The sequence below is a fragment of the Motacilla alba genome, chromosome 1, assembly GCF_015832195.1.
Source record: "Motacilla alba alba isolate MOTALB_02 chromosome 1, Motacilla_alba_V1.0_pri, whole genome shotgun sequence".
Taxonomy (NCBI): domain Eukaryota; kingdom Metazoa; phylum Chordata; class Aves; order Passeriformes; family Motacillidae; genus Motacilla; species Motacilla alba.
This window is the reverse complement of record NC_052016.1, coordinates 38,617,690-38,639,595: the sequence shown is the minus strand read 5'-3', so window position 1 is coordinate 38,639,595 and position 21,906 is coordinate 38,617,690. Positions and strand designations below refer to the sequence as shown.

General features: G+C 47.7%; 2 protein-coding genes across 4 annotated transcripts in view; one reads left to right on the top strand and one right to left on the bottom strand.

Moving 5' to 3' along the window:
- The window catches only part of LOC119700053 (alpha-2-macroglobulin-like), a 36,801-nt gene extending 21,751 nt beyond the window's left edge, over positions 1–15,050 (top strand). For 2 of the 3 annotated variants that reach the window (XM_038134337.1, XM_038134327.1), the window contains exons 20-30: positions 96–222; positions 805–926; positions 3,352–3,403; positions 4,041–4,124; positions 4,232–4,408; positions 5,281–5,365; positions 5,547–5,703; positions 5,969–6,043; positions 8,162–8,327; positions 9,138–9,361; positions 9,722–10,075. In XM_038134337.1, coding sequence (XP_037990265.1) covers positions 96–222; positions 805–926; positions 3,352–3,403; positions 4,041–4,124; positions 4,232–4,408; positions 5,281–5,365; positions 5,547–5,703; positions 5,969–6,043; positions 8,162–8,327; positions 9,138–9,361; positions 9,722–10,060 — 1,608 coding nt within the window. In that variant the 3' untranslated portion in view covers positions 10,061–10,075. Of the gene's footprint in view, positions 1–95; positions 223–804; positions 927–3,351; positions 3,404–4,040; positions 4,125–4,231; positions 4,409–5,280; positions 5,366–5,546; positions 5,704–5,968; positions 6,044–8,161; positions 8,328–9,137; positions 9,362–9,721; positions 10,076–10,300; positions 10,429–10,778; positions 10,870–11,433; positions 11,509–11,757; positions 11,861–12,439; positions 12,482–13,925 lie in introns of those variants that run through there. The other variant, XM_038134345.1, reaches the window with a different exon arrangement.
- A 1,893-nt stretch (positions 15,051–16,943) lies between these two features.
- A2M (alpha-2-macroglobulin) overlaps positions 16,944–21,906 on the bottom strand; it is a 29,734-nt gene continuing 24,771 nt past the window's right edge. The window contains exons 29-36 of the mRNA XM_038153029.1: positions 21,663–21,886; positions 21,084–21,302; positions 20,599–20,726; positions 20,158–20,248; positions 18,855–18,923; positions 18,353–18,455; positions 17,770–17,811; positions 16,944–16,986 (exon numbers count right to left, since the gene is read on the bottom strand). Coding sequence (XP_038008957.1) covers positions 16,964–16,986; positions 17,770–17,811; positions 18,353–18,455; positions 18,855–18,923; positions 20,158–20,248; positions 20,599–20,726; positions 21,084–21,302; positions 21,663–21,886 — 899 coding nt within the window. The 3' untranslated portion in view covers positions 16,944–16,963. The remainder of the gene's footprint in view (positions 16,987–17,769; positions 17,812–18,352; positions 18,456–18,854; positions 18,924–20,157; positions 20,249–20,598; positions 20,727–21,083; positions 21,303–21,662; positions 21,887–21,906) is intronic.

The following is a 21,906-nucleotide window of genomic DNA, read 5'->3' as shown; positions in this document are numbered from 1 at the left end:
GCTCCACTACCCATTTCTATGCACTGCATTCTCTGCAATAACTCCAGCTTCTCTCCAAGTCCAGACCTCATGACCTCTCTCTGTACAACTTGCAGGTCAGTGTGTCTCTGGCTGAATCTACTGATTTCCTGGCTGTACCAGTGGGGAAACAGGAGGAATCCTCCTGCATCTGCGTCAATGAAAGAAAAACTGTTGCTTGGGCAGTAACACCAAGATCTCTAGGTAAGAGACCAGATGACATGAAGATCTACTGGGATCAGATAGCAGTGTATGGCACCAGATCTCTGGTGTGAGGAGCTAGGTGACTCCAAACCTGTTTGGAAGAATCTTCTCTATATCAGAAGTCCAGCCCTGAGGCTGACACTACAGTGGGTATAGTGTTTACAGGTCCTAAACAAACGATGTGTTACAGGGCACATGGAAATCACTAATTCCCTTAAGGCATGCAAAGAACACAGACATTCCAGCTGAGGAGCTAAGAATGTCATGTCTTAATGTGTTTGGGTCTGAAATTTTTTAATCAAAAATTGCTTTCTGTGAAGCCTTCCAGAAAAAGACCATTTGATTTATGACACCTTCCCCATCACTACTCTTCGTGCTGATGGACTAACACCTGCTTGGGTGACCATCACAAAGGAGGTAAACTGGAAGGCTGCATCTGGGTCAAGATAAAACCCTGTCTCAGATTTAGTTCTCCTCTTGGAAAAGCTTCTCTGTAGTGCATCACTGAGTTCCCAGCACAAACACAAACCCATGTTTCCCTGGCTCTGCCTGGCAGGGCTTACTGACCCCTGTTTCCTCCAGGGCAGGTGGAGTTCTCAGTGACCACTGAGGCCCTACAGAACCAGCAGCCCTGCGGGAACTACATTGTGGAGACCCCTGAGAAAGGGCAGAAGGACACGGTCATCAGACAGCTGCTGGTGGAGGTACGTGGGCTGCTCCTTCTGGTGGCACAGAAAAGTAGCAATAGTAACAGCCAGAGCTGCTGTGTGATAAAGGTTTCCTGGTTTCACTGTGAGAGCAGCAATAATGGCTTGTGGGACTCTTATTCTTCAAGCTTTTCCAAAAGAAGCACTGATAAATCTAACATGGGCCAATAGAGGCCATAACTCATAATGCTGCCATCTCACAGTCAAAGCAGGGTCTTACATTACAGGCAGGGACAGGAATAATAAGGCAAGCAATAATGATGGGTTTTTCTGAGACACATCATATCAGAGATAAATGAGAAATCCTTGTGTTTGCCTGTAATAAATCCCAGGGAAAGGCTGTGAATAGCGTACTAGCCAGAAAGCTTATGCTTCTCCTCCAGCCCATGGCCAGTACTCTGGAATATGGAACAGTCACTGCAATCTACAAATATTTCGAAACAAAACTACCATCACTGTTTTGAATTATTTTTATTACACCTCTAAGAATGTTCAAAAAAGTGTAACTAACCTTTTATTTTTACATTCTTTTGTACACTTCCTTCTTAAGCAGTGTTTTGCAATGATAAAAACATAGTTTTTCACATGGTAAGTTGCCTGTCATAAAATTAATCCTCAGTATAAGATTCCCAGTGATGCTATTAGCAAGAAAAAAGCACCAGCTTGTTGTATAGGGAAATTTATATCATAATAAGTCCTCCTTACATTGCAGACATTCCAGTTTTCAGTAAGGCAGAGCTAGGATTCATATAGCTTCAAGAAATGTTTTGCTAACTGGAATGTAATGATGGAACAACAGTCCTATATGCTAGGCTTTTTGTGTGTGTGTGTGTGTGGTTTTGGGGTTTTTTGGTTGGTTTTTTGTTGGTTTTTTTTTTTTTTACAAATGAATTTGAATGTATAATACATGAACAACTGTTTAACATTTCAGGAAATTTTCCTAATTTCACATACCCCTTCAGGAAAAAGACTGTTTGCTTAGTTCTTTGAAGATTCAGGAAGATGGAACACTGTAAAGTCTTTTCTCACAAATGGCAGGGGAATGTAAATTACTGAACCAGTATTAGAGTTACTTCTGCCAGGGTGCCTGAGAGATTGCTCATCCTATCCTGTTATTGTAATGTGGCAATTAATCTACAGCAAGCCCTGACAGGATGGAATCGGAGATTAGCATCCAAGGCTGAACAATTAATTAGCAGGGATGGATACAGTGTAACATGCTTGGGGTGAAGCTGCATTGTCTTGAGCACATGGATGGCAATATTCCCTGCAGCAGGCAGTGCATCCCAGAGAGAGAGAGAAGTGAGGGTGCCAGAGGCCCCAGGGCATCTTCCTGCCCCTCGAGAAACGAAGTCTCATTGAGAGCTCTTTAGGAAAAGGGATGTTTTTTTCATCCAGAAATTTCTCATCTGGAAAGGAAAATCTTTCAAACAATTATAGTTTGTACATTTTCATTTCCTGTTGGAAATCAAACACAAAAATGGATTTTTCATTTAGTTGCATATCAGAATGACATACTGAAACAAACAAGATGGTGCCTTTTCAAACAAAAGCATTTAGCTCTGCCACAGTTTATCAAAAAATTTTTTTCTTTTTTTCTTTTGTTTTTTCTTGCTCTTTTAATACTTTTCTGTCTTTTCATACTGAAGAATGAGAGACAATGGATTCTGATTGTGAGAAAGTGAAGACAATACCACCATTGTTTACATGCTGGGGGAAAAAAACAGCTGGCAAAAGCTGGAACCAGTGAAATAATGGGAAGTCTCCCATTAAAAGGGGAAAAAATTGGTGCAGGGATCTCGCTAAAATAAATTCTGACAAAACCAGTTTTCTAGTAAACATTTGATTCCTGAGTTTTCTGCAAAATATTTTCACCCATCTCAACAGAAAAAAAAGGGATTCTTTTCTGACTTCAAAGACTAAACTAGAACTTATAAACCAGTTGACCATGGCACACATTTGAATTATGATTGTTGTAGCATGTCACTTGTAGGTGCATTGGCGTGCTCTAGCTGCCATCAGTCAAAGTTCTTGCAAACATATTGTCCCAATGTGCCAGGCACTCAGCTGTCACCACAGCCTGGAGAGCTCTGCTAGACTGGGCCACAGTGAGTGGCAACTTGCATGACCAGGTCCCATATCCCTGTTGATAACATCACCTTGCATGTTATCTCCATCACAACCTGTGAAGCTGCAGTTCTCTCAGTAATAAGAAAGAAAGGAAAGTTTATTACATTTCATACTTGTAATTAGCCAGTATGTTACAGTTCTCGATTTTCCCCAGTCAAGCACATGGAGGAGAAAAATTTCTAGGCAATTTTCAAAGAGTGCCTTTTACTTTTCCTTTTGATATTTTTTCCTTTTCTCTGTTGCTGTTGTTTCTCATTTTTTTGCTTTTTTTCCCTTTGCCCTTTTCCCCAAGCCGGAAGGGACTGAAGTGGAAACCACTTACAACTCTGTGCTTTGTGCATCTGGTAAGAGCCATTTGTTTTCCAAAACTTCCTTTGCTGAGGTAGAAACTAAAGACAAAAGTGAAATAAAAGACTTGTGAGCGCTCCACTCTGAGAAGAAATGTCTAGGGATCTGATAAAATTGAACAAACTGGATGTACATCCAACTGTTAGTGAAAACAATTCTTCCTGTGGAAGAAGAGCTGAGGATGTCACAATATCTACAATTAGAGAAGAAGAAGCACATCTTTTAGGAAATGAGGCTGACCAGGTCAATGCAAGGAGAGAGTATTTGGGATCTGATACAGTTATCTCTAATGCCTTTCATTTAACAGATGTAAAATCAAAAACTGGACTCTGCAGTAAGCCAGGACTGCCCACCAAAGCAGAAAAGGCCAGAAAAATAGGCTGGAAAAGGTGTATTTGTCAGTCAAAAGTGGTTGATGGTGCCGTGTAGAAGTCCATGACAACCTGTGTGTGAGTGTGTCGCAGGCCCAATACAAAATTTGCAGGATGGAAAACTTCATCAACAAAATAATAGATTAATGGATTTGTTGAAGTCAGGAAACCCCTCTTCAGGTGTCTCACCATGGATAGCTGCTACCCATGCATTGTAGATACATCTGGAATTGTAACCAAATTAATCTGCTTTTTATCCCAGAAGAGTCAGTGTCGCAGACAGTCTCCTTGGCTCTCCCAGAGACTGTGGTGGATGGCTCAGCCAGAGCATATTTCTCAGTGCTAGGTAAGTGAAACCTCCTCAAAGTGTCACATGCTATTTTGGAACACTGCCACTTCAGGCTGTGCTCAGTCTAATGGCCAATTTACACTGTGAATTGTCCCATTACCCAGGTGACATCATGGGCACTGCCATGCAGAACCTGCACCAGCTGCTCCAGATGCCCTTTGGCTGTGGGGAGCAGAACATGGTCCTGTTTGCACCCAACATCTACATCCTGGACTATCTGAACAAGACAGGGCAGCTGAGTGAGGAGATCAAATCCAAGGCCACTGGATACTTAGTGAGCGGTGAGCTTTTGCCTTTGTTCATCCCTTCCCTTGGCTACAGGATGAGGACACTGTTGGCCACTGGCCTGGATGATCTGTTGGAGGCTGTCTCTAGAAGGGAACAGGATACTGGCAGCTTAGGGCTGTACAGTACAGTATCTGTAAGAAGGAATCCTATGCTTAGCTGGAAGCACAGGGTGAGAGACAACAGCATCCAAACAGGAATGTGTCCACAGAAAAAGTCCAGGGCTGGCAATAAGTCAGGATTTCCCTCCATAAGAAAGGGTTAATGAACTACATAAATCAGACTACAACCATTAATCATGGCAGCTGCTTATGTAGATCTTGAATTCTCCTTAGGATTGAGGTGAGAAAGTATTGTTCACCTTTGACCAGGGCAGAATTTTACCACATTAGCTAGGGCATGATGGCAGACACAACATCAGTACCTATGCACATGGTAGGCATCTGCCAACTAGCAAAGGGTGGCTGTGACTCAGTTATTTTTGCAGGAAAATTGTATTTCCTCCAAAGAAAATTATCCCGTTTTCTGCATTCCTATCCTGTGTAGGACTCACATTTTTAATCAGTTCTCCTTTGGGAATAATTCTCCCATTTCTCTCATCTGGGATGCATTTACCTCTCCTTCTGAAGTCTTGAGCAGAGAGCAGCAGTGACCACAGATAGACAGTTTCCAGGTGTTTTTGTAGAGAGGAAGAGAGATATTCAGAGCTGGGGGTTTCCCTGAATTTCCTTCGTAATACTGAGCAGCACAGGTCACATTTGTGCCATAGCCAAGGGAGACAGCGTATCCCGCGTCTGCTGCATTTCCCTTGCATGGCTCCTTGAAAAGCACTGCGGCAACTGAAATATATTTTCACTCTTCATTTCAGGGTATCAAAGGCAATTGAAGTACAAACACCGGGATGGTTCTTACAGCACCTTTGGGCCACGTTATGGGCAAGTTGGAAATACCTGGTAAGACTTTACCTCTAACTTTTCCTTTCTGTTTTTCATGCTGTCTTATTCCTCAATGTTCTCTTGTACTTGGCCATTGTGGGGTTTGGAATGGAGGTGGAGATGGAGTTAAATGGGCCCAATGACCTCTGACAGATACAGGGCCTACTCAGGATGTCTTGGCTCCTTCTATCACTTTCAGGCTCACAGCCTTTGTCCTCAAGTCCTTTGCCCAGGCCCGGCCTCATATCTTCATAGAGGAGAAGCACATCCAGGATGCTTTGATCTGGCTTACTCAAAAGCAGAAGGAGAATGGCTGTTTCCGCAGTTCTGGGACGCTCCTGAACAATGCCATGAAGGTAACAAGTCTGCTTGGTTGGCTCCACATGGGCTTTGTCAGGATGGAACTTGGCCATAAGTCATGCTGGCATCAACAGAGTTATTTCAGCACCTGGGGTGTGGGAAGGAGCAGGGAAGCAGGAAGAAGTCAGCACCATCTTCTGGAGGACTCAGCATGAAATAGAAGCCAGGAAGAATTTGTCCCTGCAGGATGTAGATATGTAGCACAGGGAGAAGCCAGTGGCACTCTGTGAGATCAACAAGTACTTTTGTGTTTCCCTGCAGGGTGGAGTGAATGATGAGGTCACACTGGCAGCCTACATCACTATTGCACTGCTGGAGATTCCTCTGCCTGTAACCGTACGTGTCTGCACCCCAATCTGAGCCACAGATGGTACTAACCTAATCTGGCCCAGATTATCAGGTCCCTTTACCTTTGGAAAGAAGAAATCCTGTCTGAATAGTCTTTCCATTTAAGCCTAGACTGAAGGAACATCTTCCTCTATTTTCCTCCCTTGTCCCATTTTATACACATTTCACTTAACATTTTTCTGAGTTCTTTTGTGGATGATAATGGATTTGCTCCATACAGCTTGTATTGACAGTGATTTAAAAAACATTTAATTCTCTGAAGTGAGCCAAATAGGTTTTCTATACCTACAGAAATCTCCTTCTGTTTCTTAGAATAGTACAATCCTGTTTAACCACTCTTGGGCCTATTGGGCAGATACAACACCACAGGTCTGTAAAAAGGGATGGCACACTCAGGCATGCATTGTCATTTTCTCTGCTTCTTCTAGATTATTTTGTGGGAAATCCCCATCCTTAGTGCTTGAAAGATAAGGTATACCTATAGGGAATTCCATCATGGCACTCTGTGGAAAGCATAAGGCCTATTTAAGAGCAGTGTGGGTTTGGTCATTCTGATCCCCTCACTTTGAGACAAGGTGGTTGTGCAGGTAAAACTGGGGTATGAATCACAGCAGAAGGACTGCTGAGCCAGTGTGGTCACCAGGCTGTTGCAATCTCTCAGTTCCAAATGTTATAGGGAATGTTCAGTGTCCAAAGTTTTTTCCTGAGTAGCAAGAACAAGCAGAAGGAATTATTTTGTCAGTAGAGTGACATGGATGGCACTAATTCCACCAGAAGAGCATTCTTTCTTTGTTATGTGTTGTGTTTAGAAGTCAAACACTCAGGCAGAGCCATATTGGATAACGAGGATGTTTTCCAGCTCCCTGTCTGAGTCCAAAACTGCCACTGAATATGAAGGAAGGGGTTTGTCACAATCTGAGTGGGGTACTGGGGGCATTTCAAGTTAAGGTGCATGAACTAAGATTAGCACAGTCCTTAAATAATTAAGGCTCATACAGAGTATTTCTATAAGCAAAATAAACCATATTAAACCCTCATAAAAACCTTAATAGCACTGTCATTAGCATGTGTGCCTACTGTCACATCCTGTCATTAGACTGCACTCCTCCCCAACATTTACTGTACAAACAGTAATAGGCATAGACACAACCAATTTTGGCTTTATTCTTTGCTTTCTTAAAACCAGCTGAACTGCTTCTCCAAAGGGGATCACACAAGATTTCATCTTGCAGTACACACACAGTGAAAGTCAAAGCACAGAGCAACAGAAAAATATGTCTTTTCCTTCTAGACCCTTTATTAAGCTGTAAATGTGCTGTTAGCTTTCAGGTCATGGCATGCTCTCCCTGCAGAGCTAGATTTTCAATTTTATAGCAGTTTTTCCATCACAAATGAGGAGTAGTCATGTCTTTCTGAAGGTTTGTGGTGTAACAGTGTCTGTAAGTCAAAACAGCATGTAAAGTAGCTACATTTTACTTTGCTGTAGTGATTACACTCTTAAACCAATACAGGCATTGCTAATGTGAACATCACAAAAAACCTTCCAGAAAATACAAAAAAAACACACTTTTTTTTTTTCTTGTGCAGAGATAGAGTTCATCAGCAAACTAGAATCTATATTACTTCCAGAAAGTGAAATTTTTTGAAAATGCCCTGGAAAAGGGTAAACAAACAAAAAGGAAAGCGTAGAGAAGACAGTGAAAGCACAGAACAGTCTCAGGGTGATAACTGGAGGAGGAAAGCAAGTGTTCAGTACACCTAAAGCAAGGAAGAATTTCAGAGAACTCTTACCCCAGAACACAATCAGGCCAGTAATTCTTCGCAAGGAAGAAGGATTGGAGCACAGCTTCACAGTCTTTAAATCAAACTGGGAAAAACCATCACAACAAGACATGTTAAAGAAAAGTAGATTCAAGATAAGGAACAGCATTTGGCTGCCCATTTGTTCTAGGAATTATTAGGCCTGGAGGGAAGGAAACACAATGGTAAAATCTTTGTCAAGACAGAGAGTGGTATGCTAAGGGTCCACAAGTACCACCCTATTCCTACTGTTTCAAGATGGAGCTCGGTATGATCACCTCTAGTTCAGTCTCTCTGTCCTTCCAGCACTCCGTGGTGAGGAATGCTCTGTTCTGCCTGGAAACAGCAGCAAATCAGAAAGAAAACCATGTGTACACCAAGGCACTGCTGGCATACACCTTTGCCCTGGCAGGGAACAGGGAGAAGCGGAAGGAATTGCTTGACTCCCTTGAAAAGGAAGCTGTGAGAAAGGGTGAGTGTTCCGGGTGGGACGTGGCTTTCACCAGCCTTACACCTCCCCTTGGTAGATTGGCTTTTGTTGGTGGGGCAGTGGCTGCAGGCACTGGCCTCTGTGGGTAGGGAAAGGTGGAGGGAGAGGAAGGACTCGTGCAAAGGGATTACTTTTCTGAGAAATTCCTCTCAGGGCCCAGTGCTTCTTCTCTGCTCCGAGGGAGCTCACCAGGAAGCAGTGGGCACCATTCACTTGGTGCTGAGCTCCTGGATGGCTCTGCTCCCATCTGTCCTCAGCCTGATCCTCTCGCCACGCCAGGCACTGCTTAGCAAAGGCTTAGCAATGCCCAGGGACCTTCCTTCCTTCCTTCCAGGTCATGGGCTCAACACAGAACAAAGGTGACCTTGCAGAGCACAAGGCATGTCAGTCAGAGAAGAGATGGGTGTGCTGAGAGAGAAAATGAGCATACAGGGCATTTTGGAGTCTGCGGCACAAGTTCTGAGAAATCAGGGGAAATCCTGTAATCCTTCAGAATTATTCAGTTTAAGTCAGAGTGGACAGTGGGGTTGGCCAAGCAGTAGACTGCAGACCATGAATGTGAATGTGGAGTCTAGGACAAAGTGGTGCCTAGGCCTGAGGCTCAGCAGTCTCATACTCATTGTAAACCTGCAGAATGTGTAAACCTGACCCTTCCCACCCACGTCACCCTGCATGACAGACGCATCCCGGAGGCTCCATCCTCCCAGCTGGATCAGGCAGCAGGTCAGGAAGTCCCTTGCAATATTTTCTAGTAACAGCTGCTTGTTGTCTCTCTCCCTGCCTCCTGTGAAGATGGCTCTGTTCACTGGCAGCGACCTGGGAAGGAGCTCGAGGCTGATCTCCCGTTCCACCGCTACCGAGCTCCCTCTGCGGAAGTGGAGATGACGGCCTACGTGCTCCTGGCTCACCTCACCTCGCAGCCAGCCCCTGCCCAGGAGGAGCTGGCATTTGCGTCCCTAATTGCAAAGTGGATCAGCAGCCAGCAGAATCCCAATGGAGGCTTCTCCTCTACCCAGGTGAGCTGCTTCCCTCCGGCCACCTCACACGTCAAGGTCAGAAGATGGGACATGGCAGAGAGTCAGGTGGGAGCACAGGAAGGTTTTTCAGGAAGGTGGGAACTGTAGCCCTGCAATGGATCCATGCACTACCTCCCATGGTTGCCAAGTTCCCAAGAGGCTACAGAGAAATATGTCAGGTAGAGGCCCTGGGAAGAGAAATATGCTGGAGCTGCTCTTTCCTTCTCTCTTTTCTTCTTAACACCGGAGAAAGTGAGGATGGAGGGGAGGGTGCCAGCTGGCAGAAAGGGCAGGCTGCAGGAGGACAGGCTGCAGGAGGAGAGGCTCATTGCATCCCCTGCTGGGACTTGTCTCTTTCAGGACACAGTGGTGGCTCTCCAAGCCTTGTCCCTGTATGGAGCTGCCACCTATGCCAAGAGCGGAGCAGCTTCCAAAGTGGCCCTGCAGTCTGGAGGGGACTTCCAGCAAGACTTCCAAGTGGATCCCAGCAACCGGCTGCTGCTGCAGCGCGTGCCCCTTCCCCAGGTGCCAGGGGAGTACAGCGTGGAGGTGTCTGGTGAAGGATGCGTCTACCTGCAGGTGAGGGTGATGGGGACAGCTGGCATCATGGGAGGGAGCCCCTGGCCAGGCTGGGGAGGACAGAATCATAGGATCATCCAGGCTGGAAAAAGCCCTGAGATCATTGAATCCTTCCTTTGAGGCACAGGAGAGTAAAGAACAGGAGAGAGGGGAGAAGCAGAAGGCTGTGGGTAAAGGGCAGAGGAGGAAGGGCAGAGTAGAGGAATGTGGAAAAGAGAATGGGAGAGAAGGAGAGAAGGCTCTGCAGTGTGGAGGGGCTGTGAGAAGTGGGAAGGCTGGGTGTGAGAGGGTCCCCTCTCTCCCACGCTGAGTACGCACACGCTCACAGACACTCACACAGAGCTGCTGGCTGTCCCCTAGGCCAGCCTGAGGTACAACGTGCAGCCCACGCAGGAGGAGGCGCCCTTCATGCTTCATGTGCACACAGTCCCAGAGGCGTGTGGGGACTCCCAGGCTCACAAGGTCTTTGACATTGGCATAAATGTCAGGTGAGTGTGCCTTTCGGTCTGAGCTTTCCTCTTGAGCCCTGGGAGCTGGGGCAGGTCTGGTTATCCCCAGGGTGAGGCAGTCTGAGAGTGCAGGACATTCCTGGGAAGGTGGGCAGGAGGCAGCTCTTCTGTGAGGAGAGGCTCTGGAGGAAGAACTTGTCCTGCTGTGTGGGCAGCCCAGGGCTGGGTTAGTGGGAGACTGCATAGATGACTAGGAGAACCTGGCATAGCTGGAGAAGAAGGTGCTGGACTGCTAGGACTTAGTGGGATGCCAAGTGTTATGGAAAAGCTGGAAGTGTGCCCAGCTCTGAGCTGATGTGCAACTGAATCTTTGTTGCTTGGTTCCTCAGTTACACAGGGGAGCGCAATGTCTCCAACATGGTGATTGTTGATGTGAAGATGCTGTCAGGATTTGTCCCCTTGAAGTCCTCAGTGGGGAAGGTATGGTGCTGTGTGAAGCATTTCTTTGAGCATATCTGTTTTTAATATGGGGCCTCCATTGCTTTACTTAAAGTAGCATTTAATTATTTTCCTGGTATCTTCTCCACTCTTAGACCTGTCCATCCCTTCTTCCACCCCTCAGCTCTGGAGTAGGGGTGAATAAGGGATGCCAGCAGCTGCATTTCCTTCCCGCTCCTCATGTTCTTGTGGTAGCTTGCAGTTATAAGTGCTGCTTAGACCCAGATCAGAAGATGGAAGGAGACCATCAGGTCTAATATCAGGGACCCAGGAGCCTTGGCAAATATGTGACAGCCATGGCAATGCTGGTTCCTCATTCAATTTTTGTGTCAAGAAGGTGAAAGAGCCTCAGATGGTAGGAGCTGGGGGAAGTCTTAGGATGTGGGGCTTCATAGAAGAGTGTTTGACAAGTTCCCTGGGAAGTACCCTTCCTGTGCTTTACTTCTCAGCACCTACGTGTTGAGGTTTTAGTGGTGGGGTGAAATTGAGGAAGAGTGACTAACTTCCCTTCAGAACATCAACCTCCTCCACATCTCCCTTTCCCAGCTCTCAAACACACGGTTTCACCAGATCCAGCGAACAGAAGTGAACACAAACCATGTTTTGCTGTACATCGAGCAGGTGAGGACTAACCCAGGGCTGCTGCCATGGGGCACACGCTGAGCTCTGCAGTGCAATGGCACTAGCACAAAATGGAGAGGGAGAGCACTGCTAACATCCCCAGAGCATGGGTGGCCGGGGAGAGCATCAGTGTCCCTCCAGAGCACAAGTGGCTGGGGAGAGTGTGGGAGCCTGGGGTCAGTGCAGAGGCACAGGGGAGCCCCTGCAGTGCAGAGCCCCCCCTGAGCCTCTACTGCTTCCCTTCCGCAGCTGGGCAGGGAGACCCTCAGCTTCTCCTTCACGGTGGAGCGGGACATCCCCGTGCGGGGCCTGAAGCCAGCCCAGGTGAAGGTCTATGACTACTACGAGACAGGTGAGTGCCAGTGGTGCCCCTGGGGGCGAGGCTGGGCAGGGGGACACATGGAGGGGCACGGGAGCTGTGGGGACACGCAGCTGCCCCAGCCTGGCACTGCCACCCCAGCCCTGCCCTGAGCTCTGTGACTGCAGAGGGACTGGGGTAGAGCCATGGATGCTGGGGGTCCCGTGTTCATTTCTGGCCCTGCAGTGTGGCTGTGCCTGTGCTTCCAGGCAGACCTGCTGCTCCTTGTGCCTCTGCTGTCCCGGCTGCTGTGCCAAGGTGGCAGTGACAGAGCTGTTTGTGCCCACCTCAGCCCAGTGTGCTGGGAGGAGATGTCTGTGCAGCCCTTGGCCGCACTGCCAAGGAGACCTGCTGGAGCTGCCTGTGAGGGTGGCTCTGCCTTGCTGCCACTGCGCCCAGACAGGGCTGGGACTGGGGCTGCCCCCAGCACAACTGGGATCTCAGGGAGAAACTGGGGATGGAGGCACCAGCCTGGTCTGGGGGTCTGGGAAAAGCATCTCTGTGGCACCCATCCCTCTGCCAGCAGTGCCAGTGGTCATGGCAGCTCACTTTCCCTTCCCTTCTGTTTTCCAGATGAGTTTGCCACACAGGAATACAGTGCTCCCTGCACCACAGGTAGGGTACGGCTTCCTTCACTGCTCTCTATACCTTCTTCATTATATTTTTGATCTTCCAGGCAGCACTTGTCTCTTCCTGTTTGAATTTGGATGACATTGGCCCAACTTAAAGGCAGAGATCTTGTGTGTAAAACAGAAAGCATGGGAGTTACGGAGGTGGCAAGTTTGCCTTTGGTTGCTGCTGTCTGGAGGAACAGCTGCTTCCTGCTAAGGTTCCTGCTGCCCCAGGGCCTCTCGGGAGACAGCTGTGCCTCATAACCCTGGGCAGGCAGCCCTCAGTATTGACTTGGAGTCTGAACTGTCAGGACAGAATACTGTCATCTTTGGGGGATTCTCTGCAATGCAAGGCCATGTGTATTTGTCTTAGGAGCCCAGGTAATTTAGGAGCTTCTGTAAAAAGCTCTGACCAAGGTTTTTTCTCCTGTCCTATATGGAGTCTTCCAATATGAAGACTGGCAGGTCTTGCTTTCAATCAATTGCCCAGTTTCAGGTGTTTGGAATATGGAGGCTTCTGGAAAGCAGAGCTCCTGGGAAATGGTTTTTCACAGGACCGGAGGGTGACACCTGAGAACAGATTTGGGAAAAGTGAATTGGACTTGGGGAGGACAAAAGCTTTGCCTTTTGCTGGTGGTAAATGGTGGCATTTATCTCTTTTTTTTTTAACTGAAAAAGCAGAAGAGAGTCTGAACTCCCACACTTCTATTCCATAGTGCTTGTTAATCTGAGCTGTGTCCATAGATACAGCTGTTTTCTGCTGATTCTGGACCTACAGCCTCCCTTTCATGGAAAAATGTGCATAAGTCCAAACATTGAATGGACAGTAAAACATTTCCAAAGGGTGTTTTGGTGTGGTCTGGTTGTCCAGTGTGAGACTCATGGGGAGACCTTAGATTTTAGGCCACTTTTCCCCAGTTCTGTTAAACGGCAGAGATTTTATCTTCCTTGGAAAGGATGATTGCTATTCAAGAGGCTCATCCACTAGTCTAAATGTGCAGAGGTGGCCTGCACTGACTAGAAGGCAGATCTCAGTTGCCAAGCTTCCTTCCCTGCCCCGTATAGTAGAGCAATAGAGTGCAGTAGATTTCTTCCACTCTTTGCAGAGAAATAAACAGAACACATCTCACGGCTACACCAGCCAGCTTTTTCTGTTTGCACTGTGCACACCTCAGTTGTGACAAATCCCTCTGCTTATCTCTCCCAGTGAGTCAGGGAGAATTTCCAGCCCTCTCTCAACCTCACGCTGCCTTGAAGGTGACACAAGTAGTGAGTGCTGTGGGTGACCCTCTACCATGGTAAAACAGCAACTCTCTGTCCTGTACTGTGCCTCACGCACAACCTGGCTTCCTCATCCACATCTTGCTCCCTCTGTCTCTCAACCTTAGAAAGCAGATGGACATATCTCTCTGACTCCTGTTCCCTCCCATCTTCTTTCATCCTTGCAGAGGAAGCAGACCAGGGAAATGATTGAAGAACACTCCCAGGTGCTGGAACCTGCCTGCCTCACCACCACCTCCACAGCATGACATTATTAATGCCTGCACGGAATGGAAAGTGAACTTTACAAATAAATTAACTGTACTCACCAATGATTTTTGAACAATTTGCTTCCCATTCTGATTTTTCCTGCTCATCTTTCAGTCACAGCTTTAATCTCCCTGGCTTCTTAGGTTAAAGAGTAACCCATCCAACAATGCCTGTGTGCAGGGAAATAGGGCTTACAAGTGAGGGGGGGAAAAAAAGAGGACAGAATGATCTAAGTGGGGATCAGCCTTTCTAATGTATCTGTCTCTGTGTTATGTCCTCTGAACTTATCATCTGAGATGCAGTCTAATCAATGGAGAAGGATAGGTAGTTCTTGGGAACAACTTCTCTCCCCTGGCTTACAAACCATATCCTCCATTGAACTGGTCTCTGCAGAGGTCCATCCATGTCTCCCACCATTAGGCAGCCTGGAAGATCAACTAATGTTACATGAAATTCAGCCTCTGTGATCTTCCCTGTAGACACCCCTCCTGGGATAGCTTCTTGTTTGTAGAAGAGTGGGAGGAGACAGAGTCTGCCCTCTTCACTGATTAGAGAGTGCCAGGGGGCAGGAGGGATGTGTGCCTGCATTATGCCTTCGGCTGCTGGCTTACAATGGCTTCTTCTCCAGTTGAAGCTTGAGCCTTCTTGTGGAAGTTTCCGTTATCTCATGTCTGCTACTTCTGGGAGATTCCTAAGGAAAAGCTAATGGCATTTGCCACTAACCTACCTGCCTAAGCCTAATGTAAATGGTACATTCATTTAAATCACATAGCTGCTTTGATGAAACAGTCTACAGGCCTCTTAGACACCCTCAGGAATGATCCCCCTTTCTTCATTTTGTCTCATGAATTTGTGGGTTTAACTTTTGAATGCAAAAAAATCTTATGTGCCTGTTTATTCTCCTGAAATGCTTACTGTTAGGTATCATGGCATATTGTGCATCCAAAGTATGCACAGTTGGCTGTTTCATCCAATTTTTCATTTAGTGCGCCTGCACAAACAATGTAATTGAGAACAAATAAAATTCTTCATCTATTTTGCTACATATTAATATTATTACACTTTGTCTTCTGTTATGTTTGGGGTTTACACACTCAAGGCCTTTTGACACCTCATATTCAGAAGAGACTGTGGAATGAACCAGCTTCAGTGACAGCTGAGCAAAATTTATAATACAGGTAAATTGCATTTTGTTTTGAATTAGAAATAATACAGCCATCTATTTTTTGTACCATAGACAAGTGCTTTTTCAGAGAACGAGGGTCTCTATTTGTGCAATAAGCTACAAGAGGGACTCCTATAGGTTTGTTTGCTTAAGCCTACATTGGCAGGGTGAAAGGCACCTCTGCACATAGAAACATGTAAGTGAAACACACATGGTGCCATATGACCTCTTGAACTGAGGCTGACTGCCTCTGCATCCATGTGAAACATCTAGAAGCCATTTGGAAAATGTACATGAAAAATGTTTAGCCCAAATTACGAGATGTGAAGCCAGGTCCTCCCCATTGAAATCTGCTGAAGCATTGTAAGCCTAGTTGTGAAGGAGAAAAAAAGAAGTATCAAAAATTACTCAGACAGCCCAGAGGAGATGTGTGGAGCTCCACTGAGGGTAAGATGATAAAGTTCTTATGAAAAATGGAAGGGGTTTTTCCTCATAAAGTGGTTCTTGGTTGAATTTTTGCCTAAGATTATCTTGAGTGCCATCATGTGTCACATACAGGAGAACCAGGTGATCAGACCCAGCAGAGTTTAGGAAAGGCAGGTCCTGCTTGACCAGTCTGATCTCCTTCTACGACAAGGTGACCCACTCAATGGATAAGGGAAAGACCATGGATATAGGTCACCCAGACTTCAGTAAAGCCTTTGACACAATTTACCAAAGCATTCTCCTGGAGAAATTGACTGCCTATTGCTTGTACAGGTGCACTGTTTGCTGGGTAAAAAGCTGTCTGGATAGCCAGGCCCAGGGAGAGGTGGTGAATGGAGCTACAGAATCCAGCTGGTCACCAGTGGGGTCCCCCAGGGCTCAGTGTTGGGGCCACTCCTGCTTAACTATCAATGACCTGAGGGGATCAAGGGCACCCTCAGTAAGTTTGGAGGAAACACCAAGCTGGGTGGGAGTGTGGATCTGCTGGAGGGCAGGAGGGTTCTGCAGAGGGATCTGGACAGGCTGTATCCATGGGTCAAGGTCAGTGGTGTGAGGCCAAGTACTGGGGCCTACACTTGGGTCACAACAACCCCATGCAACCCTACATGGCTTAGCAGCAGACTGAGCAATGCTGGGTTAATGGTAGGACTTGACCTTAAAGCCCTCTCCAACCTAAAAATTCTATGAATGACACTCTGAAGGTCCCAGTCCCTCTCTGATTTCACTTTAGCTGTTTAGAAATAAGCAGACCCTCAAAGAATGGGAAAGTCCACGGGGCTGCTGCAAAAGATCAGATTGGACAGGTTCACAGTGTCCTGGCACCTCACAGCAGTGATTTCACAGCACAGTGAAAGGCAATATGCGATCAGAGGTTTATGTCCAAGGATCACCTTGCAGAAAATACTCTGTGTAAAGGCAGAGTGACAAACTTCTGGTGCATAAGGGATGAGATACGATGTCCTCTCTCCTTAAACAACTGGCAAGTATGGAGAAAAATCTCCCAACTACTAAAAGCTGTCTGCCTTCTGGTATTCCTGAGGAGTTGCCAAACATCACCTTGCCATGGATGGTTCTAGATTGAAATATCAGGCCATGACATGGATAGGAAGAGAGACAAGCATAACAGTAACAGAAAACAAGGCCAGAGACATCTGATGAGAATGAAGAATTAATTTATTTACAATGTTGCTTCATTTCTGCTTTTGAGGTGTCCTCCCCTAACTTTTCAATACCCCTCCCCTAACAAGATCTTCTGGGGCAGAAGCTCATGAGCTGATACAGCAAGGCTCCGACAAGGTGCATTCTTCAGGAATTTCCTTGTTCAGCCACTGGAGGTGGGAAAAGGACAAAATGAGATAAATATTCTGGTGAGTGGTATCCAGAGCCTTGGATATCTCGGTGTTCAGGTGGCTATGTGAGCTTAAGCCTCTTAAACTATAAGAAACTGATTCACCTAAAAATGCCCAGTTTCAGACAGATAACAGAATGGGAATGACTGGACACATTCAAAATATCTATACTACAGAGAGGGGAGAAAGATTTGTCCTGGAGATACATGAGCTATCCATTCTCTCATGAGCACACATTCTCTCTCAGCAACCTCATTTCCCATGGGTAAGCAAAATTAACCTGGGAAGAGTTTGAAAGGTCTTCATTAAAGAGATGTGAATAACATCAACATTTCACCAAGGTATTTGGGAGACAATTCCTCAGTACCTTTCACTGTCTGCAGCACAGCAGATGTGGCCCTAAAAAGGGCAGAGACAAAAGGCTGAGTGTGATGTTCCATCCCAAGGGAGACCTGAATCTTACTTGCATAAAGGGACACTAACACAGAGGAAAAGACACTTGCCACAGTACAAACAAAGGCAGTAATACTGAGATTGCTGCATGCAGGGAAGGAAAATGAAAGCTGTATCTGATCGTACAGAGGAAGTTGGGTGGCAGCATTGCTTTTGGTCTCTGTACTGATATGAGGACTGCAGTAGGCATAGTGAAAAAATGCTGAGAGGAGACACAGACCAAGAAAACACAACGTCTACAAAGACTCTAGTTCAAGACGACTTGCAACAGTCCCTGCTGGAGCATCTCAGTTGTTCATGTGCACCTACCTGTGGTGCAGGGAGCACTGTATTCCTGTGTGGCAAACTCATCTGGAAAACAGAAGGAAAGGGAGAGTGTCATGACTGCTGGCACTGCTGGCAGAGGGATGGGCACCACAGAGATGCTTTTCCCAGACCCCCAGACCAGACTGGTGCCTCCATCCCTAGTTTCTCCCTGAGATCCCAGTCCCAGCTCTGTCTGGGCGCAGTGGCAGCAAGGCAGAGCCACCCACATAGGCAGCTCCAGCAGGTCTCCTTGGCAGTGTAGCCAAGGGCTGCACAGACACCTCCTCCCAGCAAACTAGGCTGAGGTGGGCACAAACAGCTCTGTCACTGCCACCTTGGCACAGCAGAGGCACAAGGAGCAGCAGGTCTGCCTGGAAGCACAGGCACAGCCACACTGCAGGGCCAGAAATGAACACGGGACCCCCAGCATCCATGGCTCTACCCCAGTCCCTCTGCAGTCACAGAGCTCAGGGCAGGGCTGGGGTGGCAGTGCCAGGCTGGGGCAGCTGCGTGTCCCCACAGCTCCCGTGCCCCTCCATGTGTCCCCCTGCCCAGCCTCGCCCCCAGGGGCACCACTGGCACTCACCTGTCTCATAGTAGTCATAGACCTTCACCTGGGCTGGCTTCAGGCCCCGCACGGGGATGTCCCGCTCCACCGTGAAGGAGAAGCTGAGGGTCTCCCTGCCCAGCTGGGGAAGGGAAACAGTAGAGGCTCAGGGGGGGCTCTGCACTGGGGGGCTCCCCTGTGCCTCTGCACTGACCCCAGGCTCCCACACTCTCCCCGGCCACTTGTGCTCTGGAGGGACACAGGGCTGTAGGACTGGCTGAGGGGCAGGGGCAGACCCTGGGACCATTTCCCACCCTCAAGGAGGCTCTGCTGGTGGGGAAATCTGTGCACAGGGTGGAGGGAATGCTGGCTGAGGGCTGGTAGAGAAGTAGCATTAAGTCTAAAACTTGAAGTTTGTAGTCAGAAAAAGACAGTAAATTATTCAGTCCCATTTTTAGCAGAGCCATGGTAGTTTTGAGTCCCAGATTTTTTGCTCTACACAGGCAAAATTCCCAATGCCTGTGTTTCTGCCCATCCTCACCTTTTCCAGATATAGTAGAACATGGTTTGTATTCAGCTCTGTGCGCTCAATAACAGGGTGGCCTTCCAGCTGAAGAAAGAAGACCAAGATGTTACTGCTTTGAAGGAGGTCTCCCTGTGCCCCTTGCACAGCCCTGTGGGTGGGATGTACTCTGGATGAAATACTGCAGTACTCAGGGAACTAAGTCAGCAGCACAGAACTGCCTCCTGGGTGTGCCACACAAGTATCATGGTCTCCAGCCCTCCCTTCACCAGGCTGGCTGAAGAAGTAAAACCTGGCTCCAGAAGAGCCTCAGCACTGGATCAAACACAGTGATGGAACAATTAAATGAAAATACGTTCCATCTGGCTTGCTAGTTGTGCACCGCCTTTATTTTCCAGTTCATGCACCTAATCAGCATCTGTTATCCAACACCTAAGGAGTTACAATGTTATAAGAGATTTTTAGATCAGCAAAGGGAAAAAGGAAACAGCACTATATTTGAATGTACTACGCACAGACAATGTTTATGGGGAACTGTTGGAACACAGTGAAAATAAAAGCGCTCATCATCTGTCTAAAGAAAAAAATACTTATTCTATTTTTTCTTAGACTGATCATGTTGTCTCCCCTTGTGCTAGCCTTAAGCCATGTATGAAAAGAGACTACTATACATGTCAAATGTGCAAATGACAGTGACAAAATCAAGCTGAAGCTTTGTCATTTGCTACAGACACTTGAAAGGTGTCTCGAATATAAGAAAGTGGATGCTTTCTCTTTGTATTCAGCACTGTTGATGCTGCACATTGAATTCTGCACTCAGTTTTGGACCCCTCACTTCAGACTTTGGAGCAATTCCAAAGAAAGACAATGATCCTGGAAAAGGGACTGGAATGTAAGACTTATGAGGAGCGGCTTAGGGTACTGAGATTGTTTAGTCTGAAGAAAAGGAGGCTCAAGGGAACATTATTGCTCTCTACAACTCCCTGGAAGGAGTTGCAGCAAGGCAAGGGACAGTCTCTCCTCCCAGGCAAATAGTGATGGAACAAGAGGAAATGTCCCCAAATTCTGACTGGGAAGATTCATGTTGAATATTAGGAGAAATTGCTGCACTGAAAGAGGGATTAGGCATTGGAACAGGCTTTGTGGGAAAGTGGGGAAGTCACTATTCCATGAAAAGTTTAAAAAAAGAGTAGATGGGGCACTTTGTGATACAATAATAAATGGGTATGGATCTTTTTGGTGGAAGGTTGCACATGGAGATCTTTTTCAACCTTAATGACTCTATGATTCAATGTTGCTTGCATGACAAACAAGCTCCTACCTTCCTCACTGAGGACTTCAAGGGGACAAATCCTGACAGCATCTTCACATCAACAATCACCATGTTGGAGACATTGCGCTCCCCTGTGTAACTGAGGAACCAAGCAACAAAGATTCAGTTGCACATCAGCTCAGAGCTGGGCACACTTCCAGCTTTTCCATAACACTTGGCATCCCACTAAGTCCTGGCAGTCCAGCACCTTCTTCTCCAGCTATACCAGGTTCTCCTAGTCATCTATGCAGCCTCCCACTAGCCCAGCCCTGGGCTGCCCACACAGCAGGACAAGTTCTTCCTCCAGAGCCTCTCCTCACAGAAGAGCTGCCTCCTGCCCACCTTCCCAGGAATGTCCTGCACTCTCAGACTGCCTCACCCTGGGGATAACCAGACCTGCCCCAGCTCCCAGGGGCCAAGAGGAAAGCTCAGACCGAAAGGCACACTCACCTGACATTTATGCCAATGTCAAAGACCTTGTGAGCCTGGGAGTCCCCACACGCCTCTGGGACTGTGTGCACATGAAGCATGAAGGGCGCCTCCTCCTGCGTGGGCTGCACGTTGTACCTCAGGCTGGTCTAGGGGACAGCCAGCAGCTCTGTGTGAGTGTCTGTGAGCGTGTGCGTACTCAACGTGGGAGAGAGGGGACCCTCTCACACCCAGCCTTCCCACTTCTCACAGCCCCTCCACACTGCAGAGCCTTCTCTCCTTCTCTCCCATTCTCTTTTCCACATTCCTCTACTCTTTCTATCCTCTGCCCTTTACCCACAGCCTTCTGCTTCTCCCCTCTCTCCTGTTCTTTACTCTCCTGTGCCTCAAAGGAAGGATTCAATGATCTCAGGGCTTTTTCCAGCCTGGATGATCCTATGATTCTGTCCTCCCCAGCCTGGCCAGGGGCTCCCTCCCATGATGCCAGCTGTCCCCATCACCCTCACCTGCAGGTAGACGCATCCTTCACCAGACACCTCCACGCTGTACTCCCCTGGCACCTGGGGAAGGGGCACGCGCTGCAGCAGCAGCCGGTTGCTGGGATCCACTTGGAAGTCTTGCTGGAAGTCCCCTCCAGATTGCAGGGCCACTTTGGAAGCTGCTCCGCTCTTGGCATAGGTGGCAGCTCCATACAGGGACAAGGCTTGGAGAGCCACCACTGTGTCCTGAAAGAGACAAGTCCCAGCAGGGGATGCAATGAGCCTCTCCTCCTGCAGCCTGTCCTCCTGCAGCCTGCCCTTTCTGCCAGCTGGCACCCTCCCCTCCATCCTCACTTTCTCCGGTGTTAAGAAGAAAAGAGAGAAGGAAAGAGCAGCTCCAGCATATTTCTCTTCCCAGGGCCTCTACCTGACATGTTTGTCTGTGGCCTCTTGGGAACTTGGCAACCATGGGAGGTAGTGCATGGATCCATTGCAGGGCTACAATTCCCACCTTCCTGAAAAACCTTCCTGTGCTCCCACCTGACTCTCTGCCATGTCCCATCTTCTGACCTTGACGTGTGAGGTGGCCGGAGGGAAGCAGCTCACCTGGGTAGAGGAGAAGCCTCCATTGGGATTCTGCTGGCTGCTGATCCACTTTGCAATTAGGGACGCAAATGCCAGCTCCTCCTGGGCAGGGGCTGGCTGTGGGGTGAGGTGAGCCAGGAGCACGTAGGCCGTCATCTCCACTTCCGCAGAGGGAGCTCGGTAGCGGTGGAACGGGAGATCAGCCTCGAGCTCCTTCCCAGGCCGCTGCCAGTGAACAGAGCCATCTTCACAGGAGGCAGGGAGA